Here is a 25,574-nt window from a genome sequence, read left to right as displayed (position 1 = left end):
TATAGCCGGTCTTCTCTGCAGGCAATTTCCATTGTAACGGTTACACTGGCCCTGAGGAGTCTGAGATCGAGAAAAGGAAAAAAAATGTTCTCTCTCCATTCTCCCACCTGTTCACTAAAATTGGACAGTGAAGCCTGCGGAGGAGGCTAACCTGGGTAAATGATAAAACAATTATTGGATGAAATTGACCAAAACTTCATGATTTCGATTATATTGCGTATTTGTCGCTCTTTAACCCTGTGAACATGCACAATGCAGCCTATTTACGCAGTGAAAAAAATATCACGAAATCCAACAAGGAATTTAAAAACTTTAATGACCAACATCTCCTCTGCAATCACTATACATTGACTTAAATATACTCTGTTATTTCACTTCATTATAGATATCAAATGTCACATTAATGTAAAGACAATGGATTTTAAAGAATGTTATGTCAAACGATGTTTTCTACAAAAATAAAGCTAAATAACCTTTTTCCATTACTTTTTAACCGAATTCCGAATCAGTCGTAGATCATCTCATGAAGGATTTGTCAAAATTCCTAACTTTTAAATCTCTGGGGCAAATCCTATGATGTTACCATTCAAATGAAACCTCTTCAGCAGTACTTTCACATGGTACTATTTATTTAGTTTGTAGTTCTAACTTTTGAGTCTGTAGATGAAATCCTATGGTGTGACCATTCAAATGAACCCCGTTGCCAGACCTTTTGCATCACACAATTAATTTCTTAGGATCTTATACGAAGAGGTTTGGAATTTTTGAGAATTTTGTCCGTTGGTCACTATCAGAAGCGAAAGGAATAACATTATTCAACTGTAAATTTCAAAGCTAACGCCCTTTCAGTGGGACCATTTGGTATGTTATCCTTTTCAAAGTTACTTTTGAGGAGTTGACTATTCCTAGAAATAGGGCACGTGAAAATAAACATCGATAACGAATAAGCAAGTAAATAAATACGTTGCCTAAAACATAAATAAATGTACCTAGTATACCCAAGAAATTACTAATAGATAACGACGAAGAGGAAAGAACATCGAAAACGCCCCTTTCTCTTTTTGTCAACAGAAATTTGAAAAACACAGACAGGACTCGGGGAACCAAACACTCCGAAAAGTGTTCACAGTTGTACTATCTCACCACTTAAAGTAGATATTATCTGAGAACGTAAAAAGGTTGAGATCACGTCATATAATTGTAGTAAATGTGGAAACGTTCGCTGAAACATTTTCGGTTTCTAGTTCTCGTTTCCCGTTTTTCGATAATGAATAGTGAATAAGCTCTTACATGACTGGCCCAAAGTAAACGAAAATTTTGTCTCACAGAGACCCAAAATGTTTCCCGTGGGACCGATAATAGTTCAGTTCCGAGTTCCCTATGACCGCTGAAAAAAAGAAGTGAAGACACATTTTTTACAGCCTCCATCTGAAGTAAATAAATTTACAAATTCCTACGTGAAGAAAACCTTTTTTATTACTCTGTCTACTGTGTATTTTCAAATTTCAAACACTTACTTGACGGAATTTGTGAAGATTCTACTTTATGTCGAGGCTAACCCTGTATGAATGTGTCGCTAATATTTGTATTCAGCGGTAATTTTTAATTCGAAACTGGACTATTAAGTGTTTATACACCTTTCAAATCGAAAATAAAACATATATTACAAACAAGTTGTTTGTTCATGATATATTTCTTGACCACGTGCAACCAAACCACGCATAGGCCCGGACGGCCACACGAATTCGAGCAGGCTGAAACCGCAGTCAAAAATATCCGGTTTCAATGGTCGACACGAATTCGCAAATCCGTCGGATCCAATGCAAGAGAGGTGATAGCGACAAGGCTACGTCCACACGAATCCGGATAGGCTAAATCCGCATATTTTCTATCCGGATTTGTGTGGAAGGCGCCTTAAACCGTTACTGGAGAGTGGCTTCAAAACAATGCGGTTTTGGTGTCCGGATTCACTGGTTTCGTGTCGGAAGGCAGATTCGTGTAACAAAAAGTATGCGGTTTCAAAAATAAGCGGATTCGTGTGGACGTTGCCTCAATATTTGTGTCACCACGATTTCGTTTTTGTGTATCCTGTTTGGATTCACCATCCACACGAATACTGACGCTACTGCGGTTTCCAATTGCCAACTACTAGCTGGCGATGATATACTGGAACTGTTCAAAAAACAGTATCCAAGTAAACAGAAGGTTGTTCTCCGGTTGCTGTCCGTTATTTCACTTTAAAATACAGGTTTATGACGTAGCTGATTTGAAAAATATCCGGTTTCAGTCGTCTACACGAATTCGCCAAAACCGTCGGATACAAAAACAAAAATCCACTCTGGAGAGCGATTTAAAACAGACGCGGTTTCGGTGACCGCATTCACTGGTTTCGTGTGGACGGAAGGCCGATTCATGTTTAAAAAAATATATCCTCTTTCAAAATTATCGGGATTCGTGTGGACGGGGCCTAACTTAACCTCTGATGACGAGTCGCTGAAATTTTTTCTCTTAACCGGCAAGAACAGTTCAGACAGGCGGCACCATGGGTGTGGCGAAACTAATCTGTAGCCCTCCATGAGATTGTTATGTCCCGGTTTTCTCTTAAGACCACACACTTCCTGACCTCACGGATTCTAACTAGGCGTCACCAACTGACCTTATTGGGATCTAAAGTGGACGACACCCATCTGGAGCACTGCTGTAGTGTGGCTAAAGCGCGGTCCAGTTGTGAGCACCCCTGAATAAGGCCCATCCTAGGAAAGGTGACAGCAGAGACAATAAGAGAGAGACGCACATCAATTTTGGGTCTTTCTCCAAACAGACCTTCATTACTTCATTACAGCACTTTTCTGAGGAAGTCTGAGGTCACGGGATGAGACTTGACTGGATATTTCTCCCCAGGGAAAATCCCTGTGCTAAATTTTACATAATAATAATAATAATAATAATAATAATAATACAAGAGTATAAGAATTTAATAATATTTTAAATTGGCTTTTTAAGTAGAGAGGTTCATATCATTATGTATATTAAGATTGTATTAGGTTTCGCACCGACCTTTTTTTACTTCTAAGTATAGCTTCTCAAGTGGTGTAGGTTACGTTATGCGCCCTATACTACTCATAATGTGGACAGCATTCCGAAGTTTTATACTGCGAGATAATAATAATAATAATAATAATAATAATAATAATATTATTGTTATTATTATTATTATTATTATTATTATTATTATTATTATTATTATTATTATTATTAGCCCGTTTGTTTGTTTTTCTAATCTCTGGCTACTATGTAATTAATCAGAAATTCTGACTTGTTCGCAAACAATTAAACATAAGCATCGTAATTGTGTTTCAATCTTTTATTTAACCTTTTCTGAGAGATCCCATTTAACTTTGTTTTAGAGAAGGTGACAGGTGTATGGAAAGTGATTAATTAGTTTGAATATCAGAGTGGAGCGATCTTAACTTCTACCATTTTTCAAACGTTCGTTATAAACTAACAAACTTTTAGTCAACACACAGTAATGTACATTATAGCCTTATTTTTGTTTGCAGCAGGAACAGTCGAGGAACATGAAAGTTACCTTGCATTTGGATCCCGAGCAAATCTCACGAGATCGGCAACTGTCACGCCTGTGTTCATGGACAAAACCTAAAAAGAAGGAAGAAACTACTAAGACACCGGATACAAAAGTCTTCTGTGTAACGTAGTTGTGAAACAATGAACTTGACAGAAGCTGAAGAACACAACTCATTTACTCACAGGAAAAAGGCTTCATCGGCTACATGTGACTACAGAACAGAAAGCGCACTATTATCCAGGAACTTTACCTATCCTGGGCCCTGAGGGCCTGGAACTAACAACATCGTCACATTCTGTACAGCCCTAATTTGGGCAGTCACACGACACTATTGTCACGCCCACTTACACTAACACTTGACGTTGCTCAAAAGCAGGCCTAGAAAATATTTCTAAAGTTCTTAGAGAAATATTTACTAAACGATAAACACTTTCACTCCTAACTCACATCAAACCAAGATTACTATGGCGCTCACCTCTTTAAAAAATCTAACGATTGCCTTCAAGAGCACTTCAAACGCTTGGAAATTCCCCATCTCATTAACGACAGGCTCCTGGAGAACACTAGAAATCCAAAATTGAAGAAAGATAGCTTAAAGGAAGGAACAAAAAGTATCACCAATAGCAACAAAACGCTTCCATTAAATGCGCAACGACAGACTGGCAGAATTAAAGGAGTAAACTGAAGTAGTTACCTCTGAATAGCAGTGACAACAAGTGTCAAACTTGACGTGAGACGGCCCAAAAATTGGATGGCTTCCTCTTGCGTGGGCTTTGTCAGATCTTTGAGTAGGTCTGGTGGGACAGGGTGAGGGAATCCCACTCCGGAGTAGATCTGGGCACTGTTAAATGAAAAGCCGATAAAAACAGTAATTCATAATGTACAAAAATAATAAATCGCGGCAGGCAGTTCGAACTGATAATTTCTCGGACTAGGAAATGAGCAGATAGTAAAAACCGCGCAAAACAATTCTCACTGTATAAACCTGTGATAAAAGCAATAACTTTGCGTAGATATAAAGAACAGTGAACGAAAAGTAAAGAGAAAAATTGGTCACGGGGCACACGTGTACGTGCTCTTTGAAGCGGTGTTGATGAATTTGTTTTATTAAAAACTGGTTCTTGTTAGAGGGTGCTCGAAGAAAATAGATCAACCACTGTCAGGGAAGACGCACGAACACTCTAAGGCCAGTAACGCAATGTTAAAATTTGTTGATCAACAAAAGCTCCACCTCTTATTGAACAAATGTTGAACAGTGTATCAAGTCATTTTGAATGACTGTTGAAATGGGCCATTCATCATGTGAAACGTGGCTGAACGAGAATAGAGATGGGCGCTATTCCGTCCAACAAGTCGCAACTTCTGAAAAATTCTGAGCGCCGAGGCCAGGAATGTGTTAGAATAACTCGAACTAGACGAAGACATCTTTCAACTTGCTAAATGAGTTAAAAAATTAAACATTCTACACAGAAGCTGCAACATGCTGAACAACGATAGTCAGTCTTTGTGCCTACTACAACAAGCTGCAACATCGCTCGGTATTTGTTGATTGATGCTGACTAGTGTGTCACTGAAGTACGTCAAAATGGTCGTCCCTTTTTAGCTATTGGCACTTTTCCGTGAAGCACCATAACAACCTCATCAGTGCAGAAAAAAGAAATGTCTGCGACCTGAATGAAGTCTACCATGGAAGGAAAAGGAGTTACCTGAACTGGCAGACAGCATTCCATATCGTCTCGAACGTAGACAGAACTAACGCGTGAGGATTTCCAGCCTGAGACGTGTTAATCTCGTCAACACTGGATCCCACTTCTGAACCTTCTTCACACCTTCCTGACGAGTTCTGTAAGTGCAAATACAAAGCTTATATTAAAACCACCACCACCACTTGATGCGTACCATTGTCATACAAGAACAAACTGCCAGGATGATAATACCACCACTCCCAAAGGTTTAATTTGTGGCGACTTGTCATTGTTTGATCTAAAAAAGAGCTGAACAAGTTCAGCAATGCAACGTGTATTACAAAAAGAAAAACAGGCGATGTCGACGCAGACATTTCGTTATCTGTACTTGCTTGCCTTATACGAGCTTGTTACCGCTTGATTAAAATGATGGCGAGGGATTGTTTTAATGAGTTGAGCCAGCTTGGTTAGCCGGGCTGGCTCCCCTCATACCTTGTTTTCTCTGAAAATGGTCTTTGTGTTTATATAAGAAGATGGGCTGGCCAGCTTGCCGAGATCTCGGCTCCAGCAACCGGGATCTCGGCAATTTAGGCCAGCCCGCCTTCGCATTAAACACAAAGACAATTTAAAGAAGAAACAAGGCATGGGGCGAGCCAGGCAAGTACACGGGCCAGCACGGCTTACCGGGCGGGCTCACTTCATCCCTAAGCCCCAATATTTACAAATAAATTCTCAAGACTGATCTCCACACATTCCTGGAAAAAAAGACCAGAAAATTTATTAAAAGATCAAAGCAATTTCCCTTTGGTGATCACTTAAAAGTTCTCATAACCTTCTCTCTTGATGGTGCATTGATATGGTTGGGAGAAAGTTGGTGTTGGTCATTCTAGGGTGAAGTATTTAATTTCATTTTAAATTTCATTTTATTTCCATCCTATACTTACCTCTTGCTCAGTTTCATTGGATGAGGAGCGGGATGATTCTCTGGTGATGGGACCTCCAATGGCAGGAACCTGAGGAGGGCCCATGACATTGGAAGAATAAGAACTTGCCACTTGTTCTTCATCTCCAGTTTGCTGATACTCTTTGCACTTCCTTTTTAACACAATAATGGCAGTCATACACTTTGTTATAGCTCCATTGTAACTGAAAGAATAGAGAAAGGTTACCGAATCAAAATGACAACAAAACAAAAGTGTGACCTTTTGGCAATGCTTTCCTTTTATAAAAAATATCTCAAATAAGTAAATATTATAAAAAATAAATAAACAAACAAAATAAATAAATAAGCAATAATTTGCCAAAAAATTAAGATGGATGAAACTGGATAAGAACTGCGAATTTCTTCTCCAACTTCAAAAACTCATCAACAATTCATAAAGAATAAACAAAGGAAATTGGGTTTAAGTCACGTCTTTATTTGTGATAAAAATGTTGTAGGTAAAATCCATTCCAGAATAAACGAGAATTACCGTTGTGTCCTGAATCAAATTACGTTGAATATTGATTTAACGAGAGAACTGACTTTACCTCGAACCTAGACACGGCTAAACTTAACCATAATAGCAAAAGCAAGTAAACGGCTGCCAAATACAGGTCAAAACTTCAAGGGTAGAGGACAGTTAAGACTACGTATCTAGTTCATCAACATTCATGCAAAATGACATTGACAAAGACGCTTTTATTACAACGGACATAGTAGATGAAGGTTAGCATTTGTGTTAACCCTTTAAGCCCAATATCCACATAAAATTTCTCCAAACTGATCTCTATACATTTCCATAAAGAATGTGTTGAGAGAATTTGATAAAAGATCAAGGTATTATCTCTTTGGTGATCATTTTATTAATTCTCACAACCAACTCTATTGACAATGTATGGATATCGTTAGGAGAAAATTGATGTTGGTCACCATTGGGACTTAAAGGGTTAATAGAGAGATTTAGATCCACGTTTACGGTAGACGGGCGGCAAAGGTCAAATTCAAATTGAGAAATTCTCAAAATATTAAAGGAGCAGATAAAAACAACTCGGAGCGATTTTTATAGATAGAATAGGCGTGAAACTACTGATTTCCGCGTAGCTATACTTAACAGTAAACGAAAAGTAAAGGGAAAACTTGGTCACGTGGTACAAATTCACGTTTGCTGTTTGCTGTTTGCCGTAAATTTCTCAGGGCTTATTAACAATTGTTCCTCGAGGCCGAGTGGGCTCTGAGTCAATAGCCCATAAGGCCAAAGGCCGAACGCCTATGGGCTATTGACTGAGAAGCAATGAGGACGAGAGGAATAATTGTTTTAGTAAAATCCAACTAGTGGGTCAAAAATGTCGAGACAAAACAACTTTAGCTAGCAAAACGCGATTCAGCCGCCATTGTTTTCGTTTTCAATGCCGGCGCTTTTCACTACTACTCGGCTATAACAGATAGCCTAGAAGTGGCTCAACCAATCAGAACGCATCATTGATAATATACTACTAGTTGGATTTTACTAATAAAAGTAAAGTTCTAACAGGCCACAACTGAAATGATTGGTCTTACCTTGAACGTGCTGCTATAGCCTCAAACAGTGCGTGGGCCTGATCCAGTATAGTAGAAGCCATAGCTAAACATCCGACAGAGCCTAAAGAAACAAATAATATGTTATACCAATAGACTAAAACTACCGCTAAAACTATCCTATCGAAAAACGTTATCTATTTGAACAATTTCTAGCTCACAACTACCCTGAGTGCCAGAGACTTTTCATGCGCGGTTTCCGGTTTCAGTCAAGTCTTAATGGCCGAAGGCCGAAGACGTATCGGCCTGGGGCCGACGAAGCTCCTCGTCACATGCGAGAAAAAATCTCTGGTACCCAGGGTAGCTCACAACGAGTTACTTTTCTTTTCCTCGCCTGAATTACAACTAAAACGGTCCCTGCACCAGGCCCTGTAAATATTTTTGTTTTTAGAAAGGATATACGTCTGACCACAAAATCGTTTTGATGGGGTACGTTTCTAAAAATACCAGCAGCAGCTATAACCTTTCTGCTCTATCGGGAATGCTTGCATCTGTAAAGGTCTTGCTTGTATGTACTGTGTACTAAGTAATAACATGCAACAAAATCGTTTCTTTCCTTCGATAGTGATGTTTGGGTGTTTGATTGTAAGTCAGGAAAGCACATGACACATTATCTACAGTTTAACATGTCTCCTACCTTCTGGTTTACCAAAATGTTTACGAAGACCTTCCACCGTAGATTTAGTATTCCTTTTAAACACTTGACCAAACACAGCAATCCAGTGCCTGAAATTAAGCATTTAATATCAAGAGAATTACCAAGAATAATAAAGCAAAGGGGAACAACCTTAACAGATGGATTGAAAGAAAATCTAATATGGGCTACAAATTAGTGACTAGCCGCCTAGCATGCCAGAATTCATCAAGAAAAAACCGGTAAGTATACATTATAATTTTACAGATGTAGGATTAAATAAATACTGAATGATACAAAATGACATCACTTAGACAAATGACATGAGTAATGAGTCTCTTATCAGTGAAATCTGAATTAAGTGGACCTCATACAAGGTGAACACCCTGTATTATGAGTAGCTCAGTATGTTTCAAATGCTTCTTCCCTTAATTTAAGTAAAACGAGCCTGTATTTAGTCGACACCAGCAAAGGTCTCAGTCTAATGCAGGTTTCAATGTAGTTCCAAACTTTGTATCTACACTTTTCTACGAACTTACCTTTTCCTTTATTTAAATAGCTTTTTTAAAAGACAAGCAAAAGTTGCAAGCACATTCTTTAGTGACTGGATACTTACTTTTCTAACAGCTGAAGAAGGTCGGACAATGTCCACGGTGGTTTAATGAACACAATCTTGTCCCTACAAACAATTCCCCCAAAAAAAGCTTATTAAAGATTTGTATGTCTGAACAATGGATGATTGGAAGGGAGGGGAAACATTACGGACATTGTTAAAGAGTATAGCCATAGTGCTTGTAATGAACAGATTCAACGTACGGATAGACATTTTTACATAGACATTTTATTCAACCACGTTAATTTTATCAGCTACAGGCACTGGTTTACATAAAAGATGTGCATTAAAATAAAAGAAGACATAAATTCAGTAAAATACATGCATAAAAATATCTATCAGAGTTCTCGCTAAAACTTACCATAAATCATCGTATGCAGCTCTCATTTCCGTTTCCACTGCTACAGCAAGGCCTTCCCTCATTATACACTGCAGCTCACATATCAGATCATCAGCCTAAAATTATACAAAATTACTCACTGTAAAAACTTTCAAAGGGAGACATTCAAAAGTATTAAGTTAGTAGTGACTCTGTCTGCAGTCTAATGACTTTGATGCAGCCACTCAGATTTCATTTCATTTCATTTTATTTTTTCCATTCCACAATATATCATCATCATCATCATCAGGTGCCATCTACTAGTAGTAGGTCAGCTATCACGGATCTCCTGCTGTTCTGATCTTCCGCTCTTCTTCCACATCCATTATAGGTGTGTCCTAACCATTCTTTGATGCTTTTCATTCCGGTAACTTTTGGTCTCCACCCCCGTCCTCTCTTCCCTTCAATTTTCCTTTCCAGTAACAATTCCCAGCATTATAATCGAAAGGGCTATGGACACATATGATATAGTAATACATATTCTGATAACCTTATTTTCTCTGCCTAACCTATGTATGGCTACTATAAACCATGACAGACAAGTCCATGAACCTGACTGATAAAAAAAGATGCTCCATGTAGACGATGAAGAAGGATATTTTACCTTGGCTCTTTTTTCTGCCAGAGTTTCTTGGAATTTAAGCTCCTTATAATAATCTGAAAAAAGAAAATGCAGGAAATAGCAGCAGTAAAAAACCTACATGGTATTTTGTACTACCTTTTTCACAAAACAGATCACACCAAGATGAGCCATTACAAGGTTATGCTCTCAGAATGTTATCGTACATTGTAGATACCTAAAGTGAATGCATGCAAGTGGGCACTACAAGAGTGAAGCCTTACCTTTAAAGTAATCTTGTTTTAGCACTACAGCACTGCTTTGAAACAATTCCTTCAATCCACTGACCAGACTCTGATGATCATTAAAAAATTCAGTATTAAGACCAAGATGATTTGTGACATAAGAAAAAGTACAGCAGGCACTACATTTTCGTTTTTTTTTTTCTCGTACATTATAATAATTATTTTTCACAATTTCAGATGCCAAGAAGTCCAGAAGTAAGAGTCCCCCGCCTTATAGTGAGTCCAAGAATATGGCCAACTCTGCCATTACTTGCATTGAACCAACTCTGGGTGTACATTAAGCGAGGTGTCTGTCATTTTAGAGATGTACTTTAAGGGAGAGATGAATTATTGTATTATGTACAGTCTTACAAGCTTTTAATATTCTATTATACCAAAGGGACACTCACTTGATGATTGAAGGCTTTTAATCCATTAATTATGGCTTTGCTGCACAAGTTTTGATCATTGGAAAACAGTATGGCATGTCCTTTATCAGCTAAAAGTAACAATAACCAAACATGTTAAGTGCTGAACAGATCAATACAGGCACAAGGTACATGTACAGCATGGGCAATACATTAATGAGTTGGAAACTCTCTAGGTATGAGAATGTCAAATGGGAGTCACTCTTAAATTGAGTAGTATCTTAACCTTTTCTCTGGAATAGAAGACAACACTGAAGTATTTTGTCATCATTAGATGGATCTTCCATTGAACAATTGTCCATCATTTCTTGGGCCTAAAACAAAAAAAAAGTTATTAGCTGCAAGTGCACATAGATCATATAACTTATTTAAAAATAACATGGACTAGATGTATAACCAAGATTTTTAAAAAGACAGATCTATCCACTGTAAAAAATTAATGTGACTGCAATCCTTATTACAATTCTCAAGTTTTTAAAAAAAGTTTTGATGGCTGAAAGATTGGATTCAAGAGTAAAACCAAAATGATAGGGTCAGTACTAAAATCTGTGCGTGTTATCAGCATCAGGATAGAGTCTAAAGAGTGTGCTAAGAAAGGATCAGCAGCAACATGCATATTTATTGACTGGTACATGAACATCACCCAGTTGTGAAAAACTGACCTCAGACAGCGTTTGTCCTCGGACCCGAGGATGACCACTCTCAAAACAGGCATGAAGAAACCTCACTGCCTGCCGTGCAAGAGTATCAACACCAAACTTGCTGTTCTGCGACTAGAGACAGTCAAAATGAAATTTTATCAGCTTAACACAATGCACTACAACAGCTACCATTAGTCATCAAAACAGCCAACTCTGTAATAAAAATAGTAAAACTTATACTCAAACCTGTGTTTGATTGGTGACTAATTTTCCTTTTCTTATCCTCCATGAGTCGCTCTAGAGACAGAATTTTAACATACCAGGAATTCTTAGTAACTCATTATCCGGGGAGCTACATACTGTATCCACGTGGTAACAATTAGTCCACAGTGTGTATTGCATAGAAAAATGAACCAATTCATTGGCACACTTGAATTTCAGGATACGTTTGTCCACATGTGCCAGAAAAGCAAGGACCAAACTGTAGTTGTGAGAAAATAGATCTGTACATGCAGCATGTATCCCCTACTTTTTGGGTAAAGCACTGGTTTTTGAATACATGATTCCTTCAACCAAACACTTCTGACAGAAACATGTGCAAAAGTGACAACAGATGTTATAAAAACTGATGTACCTTTAAGGAGTCAAGTTCTTGGATAACAATCCATGGAACAACCAAAACAGGTCTGGCAACACCTTCACATAAGAAAACGAGCGTTAACAGTCATATATATTCCAAAGAATTACCCATAAGTTGCTCTGACTTTTAAAGGTAGGTGAAGTTGAATCGCTTTCAATGAAAATGCTTCAATTTTGGGACCTAAAATTCTCAAATTAATATACAGTAAAGCACAATCATTTCAGGGTTTTTGGATGCAAATTTCACGACTTTTTCCCAACTTTTTCTAAAAAAATAATTTGTTTTTCCAGACCTAAGTTTATCAGATACAGTAAGTTAGTGACTGATAAAAATTATAAACCTCAACTAAGCTTTTCCCATGATGCACAGGAAATGTACAGTAACCACGGTGCAATGCAAACATAAGAGAGTTTTGAAAAAGTCTCAGTCTGATTTAATGTTTTGGCTACAGACAAGATCAAAATCAGTAAGATTTGACTAGCAAAAAAATTTCAGTAAAACCAAGTTTTAAAAAAGAAAAAACTCTTACACTATTAACCACTTTTCCACATTTTACCTTTACAGTTGACTCCCGATAACTCAAAACCTTACTAACTCGAACCTCGCACAAACTTGAACCAAAATCGATTTCCCCAGGATTTTCTTCATACATTTACTGTAATTTTACCCTCGGTAACTCAAACCTCCCACTAACTCGAAGTAATTTTTGTTTCCCCTCAGATCATTTTTATAAAATTTATCCTTTGAAAACTCAAACCATGTTTTGAGCACTTACTGGAGTCCAAAACATTGGATTTTGAAGTTCCATTGACATGTTGTAGACATTAACCCTTTAAACCCTAAGAGTGATCCGCATCAAAATTCTCATTGTAATAGCAATGCTTTGTAAAATAGAGTGATCATGAGAATTAATGACATGATCACACAAGATGAATTTGCTTGAGATTTTAACAACTTCTTCCCACTAATGCTATAGTAAATGAATAGGGGCAACAAATGAGAATTTTAATTTTGACCTTAGGGTTTAAAGGGTTAAAGTTTACTAGTGGAGGCCGATGTTGTTCTGTTCGTCACAAATCTAACGTAAAACAGCATTACTTCTCAAAACAGTAATACGCATGCTCTATTTAGGCTATTTTTGTTACGTTATGTTTAAGCAATAGAAAACGTTTTCTGTGTTTGCATAGCCTGATATAAACACGAGAGGGGTTGGGAGAATTCGAGACAGTTATGCAAACCCGAGACGAAGTCGAGGGTTTGCATAACCGTCCAGAATTCTCCCAACGCCTCGAGTGTTTATATCAGGCTATGCAAACACAGGAAAAAGTTTTCTATTGCTTTTATAAAATAACTTTCACGAGAAAAAACGCAAAACTTTTTGTATGGCACTGATTAAAAGAGAAATTCTTGCCAGTCGCAAAATCTTGTCCTCGAAGTCTTGCATGCGTAATCAGTTCTTGTTTTGCAAAAAGATGCTTTGCAAAATACGGATTTTTCTCGCTCAAAATGCCGGCTTAAGCAAAGAAAAAATGACTCACCTTCTTTGTAACGATTTTCCATGTTTCAGCCAACGAAGGAATGGGTAAATAAAGTAAACTTGTCGAGTTTTGAACTCGAAAACTTTTTCAAATTCGTGCTTGCATGATTAGCGCGCGAAAAGCCAAACAACTTGACGCCACAACCATGTTTACATACTCTCATGCAAACACTCCTCTCGGCCAATCAGAGCGCGCGTACCATCTTAGTTATTTTATAATCTGATTTATAACCTAAAAGTATCTTTAATTTTCACTTAACATTTCTACAATAAAATGTGATTAAAATGTTCACTGTACAGTAAAAACTGTTTTCACCTAATTTCCGACTATTTTACTTTGAGCTAACTTGAACTTTTTTCACGTTCCCTTGAAGGTTTGAGTTACTGGTAATCGACTGTTTTTTTTCCAAACTTTCAGGTTAATTGGAAAACCGGTTCACAAATTTCCAAACTTTAACAAAAATTCAAGACTCGATGTGTACCAACCTGTAATGATGCCTGCAACACTAACCTTCTATGGGAAAATCCTTTAACTCAGATACAAGTTTAAGATGTGATAAAAGTACATTGGTGTCCAAGACAACATATAGAGTATCCTGCAAAAGTAGTTTAAAAACAAAGACAGAAAACTTGACCAGATATGACATGCCAACAGATACTAAAGAAAATATATCTTTTATGGTGTGTTGTGCCTACTCATTGCAAAAGGTAAACACAATACTGGTAAATAAATACACTGTATCTTATACAGCGTATTAGATACAGTGTATAAACACCAATACTAAAGCTGAACTTTCTGTTTGTTTACAGGATAATAAAAACACACATAGGATGTAGTGGTTTCAGTAAAAAGTTGAAATAAGATTGGAAATAGAGTTTTTTAATTTTTATGCAACTAGAGTTTACTAGTACATGTACAATAACAGCAATAGGTTTTTGAACACTCAGCACACATAAAATGCAGTCTCAGGATCACTTACATGTAACTAATCCTGAACAGAAGTAAAAATAAAAGTATTAAAAATCATTTTGACATTAGAAGACATGATTAAGTCGTAAAATGCCACAGTACACTAAGACACCTTATTTCAAATGATACATCCTAAGGTCTGCACTTACTGAATATGAAACTACAGTATCCTTGCTGGGGTCCTCTGTAACCTGTTTCAGAACAATGAAAATTAGCACATACAGATAAATATCTAAAGGCTGGCTTTCACTACCAACAGAGTCAGAATCATACTCAGAAGCGTAGAACTTTACAATCTGGTGAAAAAAGCATTCTGATTCCGCTTATGACTGCTTTGTTTACGATCAAGTGATAACTGAGTCTTTGGAGTCGTAAGTAGAAAGGGAAGAACTAAACCAATCACAAAGCGTGGGAACTTGCATTGTGATTGGTTTATCCTTCCACTTACGCTTCCAACTCGGACAATCTGGTTTCCACTAGGTCATAAACCGAATGAAGAGACAGAGTTATAAGCAGAGTCAGACGAAAATGGGAACGATATGATTCTTCCGGTTCCAATTCTGTTGAGCTTATAACTCCACTTACAACTCACTTTTGATTTTCACAAGGTCATAAGCACTCTTACAACTCTGCTTACGATTCCAACTTGGTCGCTAATGAAAACCTGAACCTTAAATCCCTGGGGCCTTTTTCAGTGAAAGATCTGAGAAAGGGGAACCCTCTCCTATTCTTTAACCAAACCTACATGTCGGCCTGAAGGACTGCAAAAAATGTTTTGGAGAAAACCCAAATCACAAGGTCAGAAGGTCTGGATGAGTTTCCCCCCCCCCCCCCCCCCCCTAACTTCCCTCATGGTTCAGATTCACCATGGCCACTGCTTTAAAGGAGTGTACATGCAAAAACTAGTACTTCAGTCTATATATTTTGGGATGAATCATTACCCTCTTCTTGTCAATTCTACTCACCTTTAATGGATCTAAGACAAACTCTGTTCTTATTCCTTGAAGCTAGACAAGAGAAAATGGAAAGAACACATGAAGCAGTATTGTAAAGAAATCAAACAATCTCCAAAGAAAATGATTTACCTCTTGACTTTCTTTTTTTAAGATCATACTGAATTGTGTCAAAAAGCACCAATGCATTTTACATGAAGAAAATTAGTGTTCATATCCTCAAAGCTGCAAAGGCCCTTTTTTAATCACATGTAATTAATTGGGAACTTCTTGGAGTATTTATATAGGTCTTCTGATGGATTATTCTAGGTGAGAAAAAGGGTTTGGTTAAAAAAGTTCAGTAAAGTACAAATTAATTTTACAGGTCAAACAATTTGAAAAGGGCAACAAGAATTGAAGTAATGATTCTGTCAACAAAATGGCCAATTTGACAAAATAATGATTATCATACCTCTTGCTTTATTTGATCTTCAAGCTCTTCATAGTTATCAATATCCATTGCCATCTCATTATCATCACCAAACTGAGTTCTCTCATACCCAACATTGAAATGGTCATTTGCATAGCTTTGAAAGGACTGTTGACTGTCTAACTGCATATCCTCTGTACATTGTGACTCGTGTACCGTAGTTGGATTTAGCATTATTTCTTGCGTTGTATTTGTCCTGTCAGTATTTTCTGCAGCACCAGATACGTGAGGGAACAAAGGACTAACTGGTTTACAAAGATTGCCAGCAGCATTTCTAAAAGTTTCTCCTTTGCTACTTTGTTTTCCTACAGTCGCACTAACAGCACCAGATAATGAACCCTTCTGGCTAAGTGGTGAGGGATGATGTTTGCTACTAACATCCCTTGTGTTGTTTTTTTTAGCTTGGCTACCCGTTACTACACTAGGTTCTTGGCTATCTGGCATTGAAAAAAATGCAGTACTTTCAGCATGGCTGTGCGTTGGGCTGCTTATACAGGTTCCTTGTTCACTGGGAGCATATGCATGATCCACAGAATCAACCCAAGCAGATATAAGACGTACTTTGGAAGTGCTGCACAAATGTTTTTGTCCATTTGCATTTACTGCAGTTGTCATCATCTGAGGCATTTTGTTATTTTTCTGCTGGTTTGGAATTTGATGTCCTTGGGATACTTGGCTGTTTGATTGAGCTGATGGTGGTCCAGGTTTGTGTTTCTTATGTTTAGATTTTTTTGTCTTCTTTTTTGAGCTTGTACAGCTGCTTTCATCATCTTTGGCACCTCTTTTTAATACACCTTCTTTGCTCTGCAAAGACATAGTGCACAAAACAAATTTCATATTAACTGGATCTTTATCTAAGGCAGCATGACACACCTTAAAACATCTATGCAAATCTCAATTTGCCAATTGAAAAAAAAAGGCCCAAAATCTTGGCAAAAAGCCTGCTCATGAAGTTTACAACACAGTACACTTATTTTACTTTTAACTTTTACATTGCATTACAAGAGATGAAAGTTATCCATGATATCCATGCATTATTGTTTATTGTTTATTGTTTTGTTTGCCAAAAATTATACAAATCAAATAAAATCTAATTACCTTAACTCTCATGGCGAGGAAGCCCAAGAGAAGCCACCGGGCTTATAAGGAATGGGCTCCCTCAGTTAGATAATTAGAACAAAATATTATCATAATTACACACGGGAAAATCAATGGCAGAGCTACAGTAAATCTTAAAATAAGTATATTAGATAGTCGTACTAATCATAGTTCTAGGCTAAAAAAAGCGAAATGACGAAAAGAAAAAACAAAACAAAACAAAAGAAAATAAAAGAGCAAAGGAAGAAAAAAAAAATACATATATATATATATATATTATTACTATTTATGATAAGAGGAATGCTTTCAGCTTACAGCAAAAGGAAGCGGTACTTGTTGCATTTCGAATTTCAAAACTAAGAGAGTTAAAAAATTTAGGACCTTGGAAACTGATGGAGAACTTTCTTATATTAGTCCTGCATTGTGGTAAATAAAAATGCTCCGAACTTCTAGTGCCATAAGAATGCACCTGGCGTGTCACCAGAAACATGTTATTGAAGCTATAAGGAAGTAAGCCAGATCTGTATTGATACATAAATTTTCCTATTTGAAGTTTTTAGATACTCTCAAGATTCAGAATTTTTAAATTTTTAAATAAGGGGTCAGTGTGAGCATCGAAAGCACTCCTCGACATTATTCTTACGACCCGTTTTTGAAGTGTGATTAATCTTCTGAGGTTTGATGGGTAGGTCGATGCCCAGACGCTCACGCAGTAGAATAAGTATGGGTAGATAAGGCCAAAATAAAGCATCCGTAAGGAGGAATTATTAAGGCAAAAACTTGATTTATAAATTATACCTATGGCTTTAGACACTTTCCTAGCAACATTATGTATATGTGATTTCCATGTTAAATGTTCATCCAAAATTACACCAAGAAAAGTAGCTTCCTTAACACGGTCAATCGAATAATTACTAATATTAAAAGCTAAATCAAGTGTTTGCCTGTTTTGTCTCGGTCTGAATATGATAAAATTAGATTTCTTAACATTAATAGATAGCTTATTTGTATAAAACCAACACGTTATCTTTTTCAATTCTAAATTTACAACTTCCATAAGATAGGAAGCATCAGTATGCGAATAGAAGATATTAGTGTCATCAGCAAATAGTATCAGATCTAAGACCTTTGACACATTACATAGATCATTTATATATACTAAGAATAACAGGGGACCTAAGATAGATCCCTGAGGGACTCCGCAAGTGATATCTAATGAAGAAGAGTTGTAACCATTATATTGCACAAATTGTTTTCGACAAGATAGATAACTTTTAAACCATTGTAAAGCAATACCACGTACTCCATAATGTTCTAATTTGTCGAGCAAAATTTCATGATTTACTGTATCAAAGGCCTTAGATAAGTCAATGAATAAGCTTAAAGTTACTCTTTTATTATCAAGTGCATTTGAGATCTTGTCATACAATTGGATTAAAGCATGTGCAGTAGAATAATTTTTTCTGAATCCATACTGATTCCGGGAAAGAATATCATATTTATTTAAAAAATTAATGAGGCGATTGTAGACGATTCTCTCTAGGAATTTAGAGAAAACTGGTAACACTGATACGGGTCTGTAATTTGTGAACAAAGATTTATCACCAGATTTAAACAATGGAATAACTCGTGCAATTTTCATCTCTTGGAATAGGTAAATTATTTCTCTTTTCCTCAAGGACGTTTCAAGGACAAATTCCAATGCTTAAGAACTTAGCTTCCACGTACATACTTTTTAATACAACACTCACATCAGTTGTAGCATGAAGACCAAGGATTGAAAAAAAAAGTCCTGTCCTGTCCAAACTACATTAATGTACATATGTACAACTGCAAATTGTTTACGGTGAATCCTCCTATTATACCAAGACTTTCATCCTTGAAGTATATGCACAGCACATCTACATGTACCTCCAACAACAACCCAAACAACTCCTGAAATATCTGAAGTTTCCCATTAGACTAGCACACAAATAATATTTTGTGGAATGACATGGTGTTCCGTGACTAATTTTAATGAACACAATGTTAAATTATTTATTAATACATGCAACTTACAGTGTACGAGTGAAGACAAATTTAATTGTAACTTACAGGAGAAAACACATCAATATCCAGTGGGTGCTTCCAGCTGGATTCTCCAGTAATTTTGTTGAAATAATATTGCTTTTTTCGTGATTTGGACAGTCGGCATATCCAGCCTGCTGGAAGAGGTCTGTTATCTGACTTAGCAGGATCCATGTTGACTTTGCATCTTTTCAGAAATGCACTTTATAGCCTGTAAGGGATAAGAGGTAACAAACACAGTTGCAAGTTTCTACAGCTGCTGTAATAAATGGGGCAGGGCTGTCACTAAGATTTCAAGTTAACGGGTAAATACAACAAGTAGGCAGGGAATCAAACACCAAAGGATTTCTTTTGGTTCTGTTTTTCTTCTATTTTCCTACAAAAGTAGCCAGGGACCATGTTCATAGTTGCTGGGAGAGGCTCTTAAATATAACAGCCCTGATGAGAAGTTTCAATGTGAACGTAAATGCTGGCATTAAAATTGGAAATTGAAAGACATTCAAAGCTTTTTGCTGACAAATGAACCAAAACCGCATACTTAATGAAAAGATATCTGGCTACAGAAAAGGTCATTCAAAAACAACGGCATGACTGAGCTTCAGAGATGACATCATCCAAACTATGAAGAAAGGTGGACTAACTATGGCTGTATTTGCAGATTTCTCAAAGGCATTCAACATGGTCAATCACACCAGGATTCTTGAAAAAAAATGCACAAAATGGGTTTCCCAAAGCTCTTTCAACACTGAATTCTAAGTTACACGGGGGAAAGACGGGAGTTTGTACAAGTGAATGATAGAACATTTGAACTGACTGACATGCAATTTGGGGTACCACAGGGTTCAATATTGGGGCCAGCCATATTTCATTTAATGCAAATGATCTTAATGATAACCATGACTGGACGGCATTTTGATATGCAGACTAAAGGTAAAAAAGCCTCTGGTACCCTAAGCTAGGTTGAGAAAAAGAAATTTACAAATGCAAAAAAGGAGACTTTCCCTTTAATTTTAGCTGAGCCTTAACTATGCTACTATTTATGCCCTAATAAATTTGAAGTTTGTTGATCGGTCAGCTCAGACTCCTAACTTTTTATCTTAGGAGCCTGAAGGGCTCCCGGAAAGTTTTCTTAGGCAGCAGCCTTGTAATTGGAAATAAGCTGTTTTAAAGGGCACAGTATAACTGCTATATCCAATGGTTTTCAAGAGGTTACATCTCAGATAGGAGGAATTGCCTAGAACCCAGAATCCGTAAACCCCACGCTGAATGCTGAATGCCACTGAAGTTTAATGATTAAGGTTAGGAAACTGAGTGAATCAAGTTTCAGGTCAGTTTGCCCAGCATAATAACCCTAAATGGACCTGATTCACTCAGTTTCCTAACCCTCTCCACCAAGCTTTAGAGTCATTCAGCATTCGGCTTGGGGTTTCCATACTCCAGGTTTTAGGCAAACGCCAGACAAGATCTACAGAAAACAGAAAGCTTAAGTCTACAATTGCAAATACAAGAAAGAGCCATTGGGAAACTAAGCATGGTTAAAAAACCAATGAACTTCAGTTGAACAGTCTTCCTCTTTAGAAGTCAAGTTTCCAGCGTCCCAGCGCACAAAATTATCAGCAAATCACTGTAAACTGACCCTCTGTTTATTACTTGCCCCTTAAAAGAGGATTTCTCCTAAACAGAGGTTTATAAGCTCTACATTAGTCTCTTCTAAAACATGACCAAGTACCTATTCTCGAATGATTGGAAAACATAAAGATGAATTGCTGCAACGGAGTTTATTTGTGATTATGCTTGTTGTGCACGTAAGCTTTTATATAAATTTTTCAGTTATAATGGCGCATTGTCACGACAGATAACGTCAGATAACAGCTCATATAAAGGTCTTTATACCTGAACAGCTACAGCCAGAAAAAGTTTCGACAATTAATAAATTTCTTGACCATTAATAGTATTTTCGTCATAAATTCTACTTACACCGTGACAAGACTAATGCTTATTTGCATTCCCGCATAAACTTGCGGCAAATGGTGCGATCGCGCGTTTGCAGGCATTCGACGATTTTCCACATTTCTTGACGAAAAATATTCCAGAAACTTATACTTTGGAGACTTAAAAGGTACCTTACTTACCTTATTCGAATAAAAGAAGTGCAATTAAGGTATTTGCCATCAAAATGTCCCTTATGACTCCCTTTATCAGCCCATCTCAAAGCGTCCACATCAAAACATCACAGTCCACCATGTGCAGCTTAGTAACCACGTCGCGATCCGGGGTGGGTATTGATGCTGATTGGCCGTACAGTCGCCTGTTCGGCAGTTTTTCGGTAGTAGCCTGCAGAAATAGCCTGCAAGGCAGGCGCTTTATGAGCTATTGTAGCCTGGGGCGCCTGGGACCAGGGAAAAAAGCAAAATACATGGTCAAATAGGAAAAATATTGGTGAGCGAAGCGAGCCGAGCGGTGTCTTTCGCTTCAAGGAGAAAATCGAAGGAACCGCGAACGACCTCGGACGTCTGAGAATCAGGCTAGTATATATTCAGAGGAGAGGGACATAGTACCCCCGCCACCCCCCCCCCCCCCCCCCCATACCCAAAGGACTTTTTTCTGAGAACATGTTAGCCTGCGTTCGCCTGCGTTGCAGCTAGACTTGGTACTAGCAGTGGAATTTTGGAGAGGAGAGCTTATTAGAAAAAGGCGCTTATTCAAAACTGGAGATGCCAATCCTCGGTTTCCTCTACTGAGACTACCACTAGTGCGAAGTAATGACAACGTCCCCTTGCCCCAGCCAGACTCTGTCTATAGCCGGTCCACAATTGCAAGCCCCACCTTGAGGAAATACCATAGGCTTCTGAGAAAATACAAGGCAAGTGCCCGTGGAAAGAGTTCCACGGCCGTCAGCTAACCTCTGTGTTCTGTTTATTTAGACAAATCCAGTTGAACGCCTTCTCGTCGAGGATAAGAAAGCTTGTCAGTGTCAGTGTCCTATCCCCTCCCTTCTCCCTTTCTCGCTCCGCGCCCCTATTCAGCTCAATTTACCTGATTCACAATACAAACTGAAACAAATGAAGTGTTGACAAGATGAAGTCGCTAAAGCGTGACGCGTGACGCGTAGATGATAATTTCGCAACACAACCTTGGCAGTATGGCATCGTTTCGTTCGTCTGCAGCAAAGCTCCGCTGTATAAAGCGTTTAAAATATACGATTGCTAGCCGATTTTCAAGTAGTAACTCAGTAGATACAAACAGTTCCTTCTTCAAACTACATGCGGATGATAAAGCCAAGGTAAGGGTTTTAAATTATTACTTTTCGTGCACAATCACACTCACGCAAGAATCTCTTTTAGCGCAGGGTGCTTCGAATTGCGTTTTTCTCTTCTTCTTCTTTGTTTTAAGACAATTTGTGAGTCAGACCAGATTGATTCTCAAAGATTTTACATATTTGCTGAAAAATTATACTCAAATAACTTTGTTCGAAATTTAACTGGGCTGTCGCCGACAGCGATCGTCAACTTATGTTTCTTGTCCGGTATAAAGAATCAGGCTATACCGCAGCCATTACGTACAATATTGTGAGAAGTTTGTCTTATTGTCTTTCCCTTTCTTACCTTTTTAACATCCATAATGTTTTCGATAGAAGTTGTGAGAAATTTGGGGGCTGTGTTGAAATCTTTTCGAAATTCGAACTCGAAAGTGGCGTAACAACTATATGATTGCGTGACAAATAAGTTTCCCAGGCCCACCAATGTTACAAAAATCTTATCCTATACAAAAGTGCGGTTCCAACTTCTTAGTTGCATTTTAAAAAATTTTGAAATAAAAAGGAGACTGCTTTTTTTTAGTATGAGAGAGATGGCTACCTTGTGGTTACAGACATATTCAGTGAGGAAGAAAAGAAGGAACTCATTGACGCTACAGATGAGCTGATTGAAATGTGAGTTACTTACGTCCTTCCTTTAATTTATCAGAAAAAAAATCAATGTAGTGACTGTTCCTCATGGATGTCTTCACTTCTCGTATCCCCAGGAGCAAAAGTAAAACCCAATCAGACAAGTACTTCATGCTGGAGGAAGGTCATTCATCCACCAGGTCCCTTTTGAAACGGTCACGTGTCATCTGTCCATCGCTTATTCACCCTGTGTGGAACAAAGCTCTACGACATCCGAAACTTCTAGACGTCATTTCACAATTGGTATTTGCGAAGTTTTTGTTTTTCTATGGCTGTTTACCATTTACAAGGGCAAACCGGTTGGTTCACGGTTTGGGTAAATGGTAAGCAAAATTCAGGACTGGTAAATTTCCTCCCGCAATCTCGCTTACCATTTGCACAAACCAGTTCCATTTAAGGAAAAACGGCCGCGAGGCAGCAAGCAAACGCTGAAACTGGTATCAAAGACGGCTTTGAAAAAATGGAACACTAATTTCCGTTTGGAACATTCCGACCAGGAAATCAAGAGTCCCGGAAATCTTCCACTAAAACGACCCGAAAAGTCATGTTCCTAACTTTCCGACCGGATCTTCCGGAGACATTTTGCAAATGGTAAACAACCTACTAACCAGTTATGAATGATAGGCTTTTCATTGGCCAATCAGAACGATCGGGCGTAGCATATTAGATATTTTCACAAACTTATAAGGGGTGTTTGATATTTTATAAACATCTGTATTGTAAGAAAACCTTTATGTGTCGCTACAGGCTTTTGAAGTTATCATGACAAATATTACCTTCTTTTTTGTTCATAGAAAATGTCACAGATAGTAAACGTATGCAAGTTTCATTGTCATCGCTAGTCAGCTGCTGGCTTTAACTGTGTATCGTAAAGGCAGTATTCGTAGCACAAAATTTCCCATCAAGGACCTATAGGTATTCCAAGTACAAAGTGTCAGTAATATAACCCCTCATACGACGCTACATGACGACAGGGCTGATCCATTTCAAAAATTGTCGTTGCAAATTGTGACTTGAGAACCGTTACACCAACGATGCCTTCTCCCATTGTACCCAGGCCCAATGCAATAGGAACGGAATCAGTTTCAATTTCTCGCTGTGAAAGAGATAGAGGACGAGTTTTCGTGGGTTTTAGTAGGAGACTGGCATAACTGCCGATTGAGCAGAATGATTTCCACTTTTTCTAAATTAAGTTTGGCAGAAATTAAAAAAGTTTGCAATTTGTCACCGATGGTCTCCTTATTCAATTCAAATCCCATTCAAGGACTAAAATTTCCCATTTCCTTTATTAAATTTCCCTTTCATAATTTCTGTCAGCTTTTCTTACGGCTCCCGTTTCTTAGTTATACGGCAATTAACGTAGGTAGCATCCCGCTTTATGATGAGGATCATGTCTATTAATTAGTGCGTCATATGACCCCTACATTTTTACTACGCACCCTTTTAATCTCTTTCACTTTCATCTTTTTGAACTTCCTTTTGATAAATAGGTTGACAGCCCTTCGATCCGTTACATAATGCAAGAAAAAATTCACATGAAATTCCCCGGGGAAGACGGCTCCTCAGGAATCAAGTGGCACCAAGACTGGGCATTTCTTCCCCACACAAATGATAGCATTGTTACCGTTGGCTTGGCTGTGGATGACTCCACCAAAGAAAATGGTAAGCAACAGAAAGCTAGGTAGAGCGATTTTCGTATGACCTTTAAATGAAAACTTGCGAACAAAACAGAAACAACAAACGAACGGCAATAGAGCGATTTGATTGGTTTATCGAACGGATACAAACGCGCGTGGTTTTTGTTTGGTTAAACGAACGCTCGGGTGAAAAACCTCATGCCTGAGAACTTTCTAGAAATCATCCTTTACTTCGCTTTGACGTCATACTGCAACACGATTGGCCAGTCGAACGGTAAGTTCTCCATAATAAGTTTTTCTTTGGCGGGAAAACGAAGAGGCCATGTTTTGATCTTTTCATTCATTGGCTGATAAAACAAATAACGAACACTTACCGAAACCATTTTTCAAGGTCATACGAAAATGGCTCTAACCTGAGAAAAAAGCCGACTTTTAGCGACGCCACCTTTGGTTTCCCTACGAAATGTAGCCCGCGTAGCATGGCAGTTTGGGTCGGGAGCGCAACGACAAAACTGTCAAGCAGGGCGGATAAATGTTGGGCGGTGAAACGAGCGCTCCGCTCTTCATTTAATGTGTGATGCGGAGTAGGACTGGCACGAGCGCTCTTTCCGCGCTTCCGGTGCGCTTCAAGGCCGGCGAAATTTTCCTTTTTGCAAACCGGAAATCCTATTTTCTTTCTGTAATTCCAGGCTGAAATGTTAAATAGATAGATTCGTTTCATAACAATATCAATAGCAGTTTTATACGTTTGTGTCTGTACATCTATAAGTCAAACTTGTTGGTCGTATAATGCCAAAATTTGAGTTTAATTTGAAAGTGTTGAATACCTCGTCCTTCCACTAAATATCACTTACTCGTCTTTCGCCGTTTCGTTTGCAAAAGCTTAACACT

At 37.9% G+C, this 25,574-nt stretch overlaps 2 protein-coding genes across 3 annotated transcripts in view; one reads left to right on the top strand and one right to left on the bottom strand.

Moving 5' to 3' along the window:
- Nucleotides 1–290: 290 nt before the first annotated feature.
- LOC140937293 (transcriptional protein SWT1-like) lies at nt 291–21,403 on the bottom strand. The gene is made up of 23 exons (XM_073386836.1): nt 21,233–21,403; nt 19,128–19,311; nt 15,918–16,739; nt 15,479–15,520; nt 14,663–14,704; nt 14,055–14,139; nt 12,001–12,062; nt 11,613–11,663; nt 11,388–11,498; nt 10,952–11,039; nt 10,708–10,796; nt 10,298–10,367; nt 10,059–10,111; nt 9,437–9,531; nt 9,079–9,141; nt 8,466–8,554; nt 7,811–7,892; nt 6,216–6,417; nt 5,293–5,429; nt 4,281–4,427; nt 4,062–4,149; nt 3,590–3,657; nt 291–2,753 (listed from the first exon to the last, which is right to left on the bottom strand). Exons 2-23 carry the CDS (start codon nt 19,272–19,274, stop codon nt 2,645–2,647), a joined length of 2,742 nt encoding a protein of 913 aa, XP_073242937.1. The 5' UTR covers nt 19,275–19,311; nt 21,233–21,403; the 3' UTR covers nt 291–2,644.
- A 363-nt stretch (nt 21,404–21,766) lies between these two features.
- Nucleotides 21,767–25,574, top strand: part of LOC140937080 (probable alpha-ketoglutarate-dependent hypophosphite dioxygenase) — a 6,231-nt gene continuing 2,423 nt past the window's right edge. Inside the window, exons 1-4 of one of the 2 annotated variants that reach the window (XM_073386612.1) lie at nt 21,767–22,383; nt 22,940–23,031; nt 23,124–23,289; nt 24,537–24,708. In XM_073386612.1, coding sequence (XP_073242713.1) covers nt 22,213–22,383; nt 22,940–23,031; nt 23,124–23,289; nt 24,537–24,708 — 601 coding nt within the window. In that variant the 5' untranslated portion in view covers nt 21,767–22,212. The remainder of the gene's footprint in view (nt 22,384–22,939; nt 23,032–23,123; nt 23,290–24,536; nt 24,709–25,574) is intronic. The other variant, XM_073386613.1, reaches the window with a different exon arrangement.

Source organism: Porites lutea, chromosome 5 (genome assembly GCF_958299795.1).
Source record: "Porites lutea chromosome 5, jaPorLute2.1, whole genome shotgun sequence".
Lineage (NCBI taxonomy): Eukaryota > Metazoa > Cnidaria > Anthozoa > Scleractinia > Poritidae > Porites > Porites lutea.
Note: the sequence above shows the minus strand (reverse complement) of the source record. Positions and strands in the feature narration are given on the sequence as shown.

Bases quoted from the DNA above. Each gene is read 5' to 3' on its own strand.
- LOC140937293 (XM_073386836.1), bottom strand. From the start codon at position 19,274: ATGGATCCTGCTAAGTCAGATAACAGACCTCTTCCAGCAGGCTGGATA. The intron at 14,140-14,662 runs GTAAGTGCAGAC...CTACTTTTGCAG, and splicing joins ATACTGTAGTTTCATATTCA to GATACTCTATATGTTGTCTT. The intron at 8,555-9,078 runs GTAAGTATCCAG...GCTTAATTTCAG, and splicing joins CTTCTTCAGCTGTTAGAAAA to GCACTGGATTGCTGTGTTTG.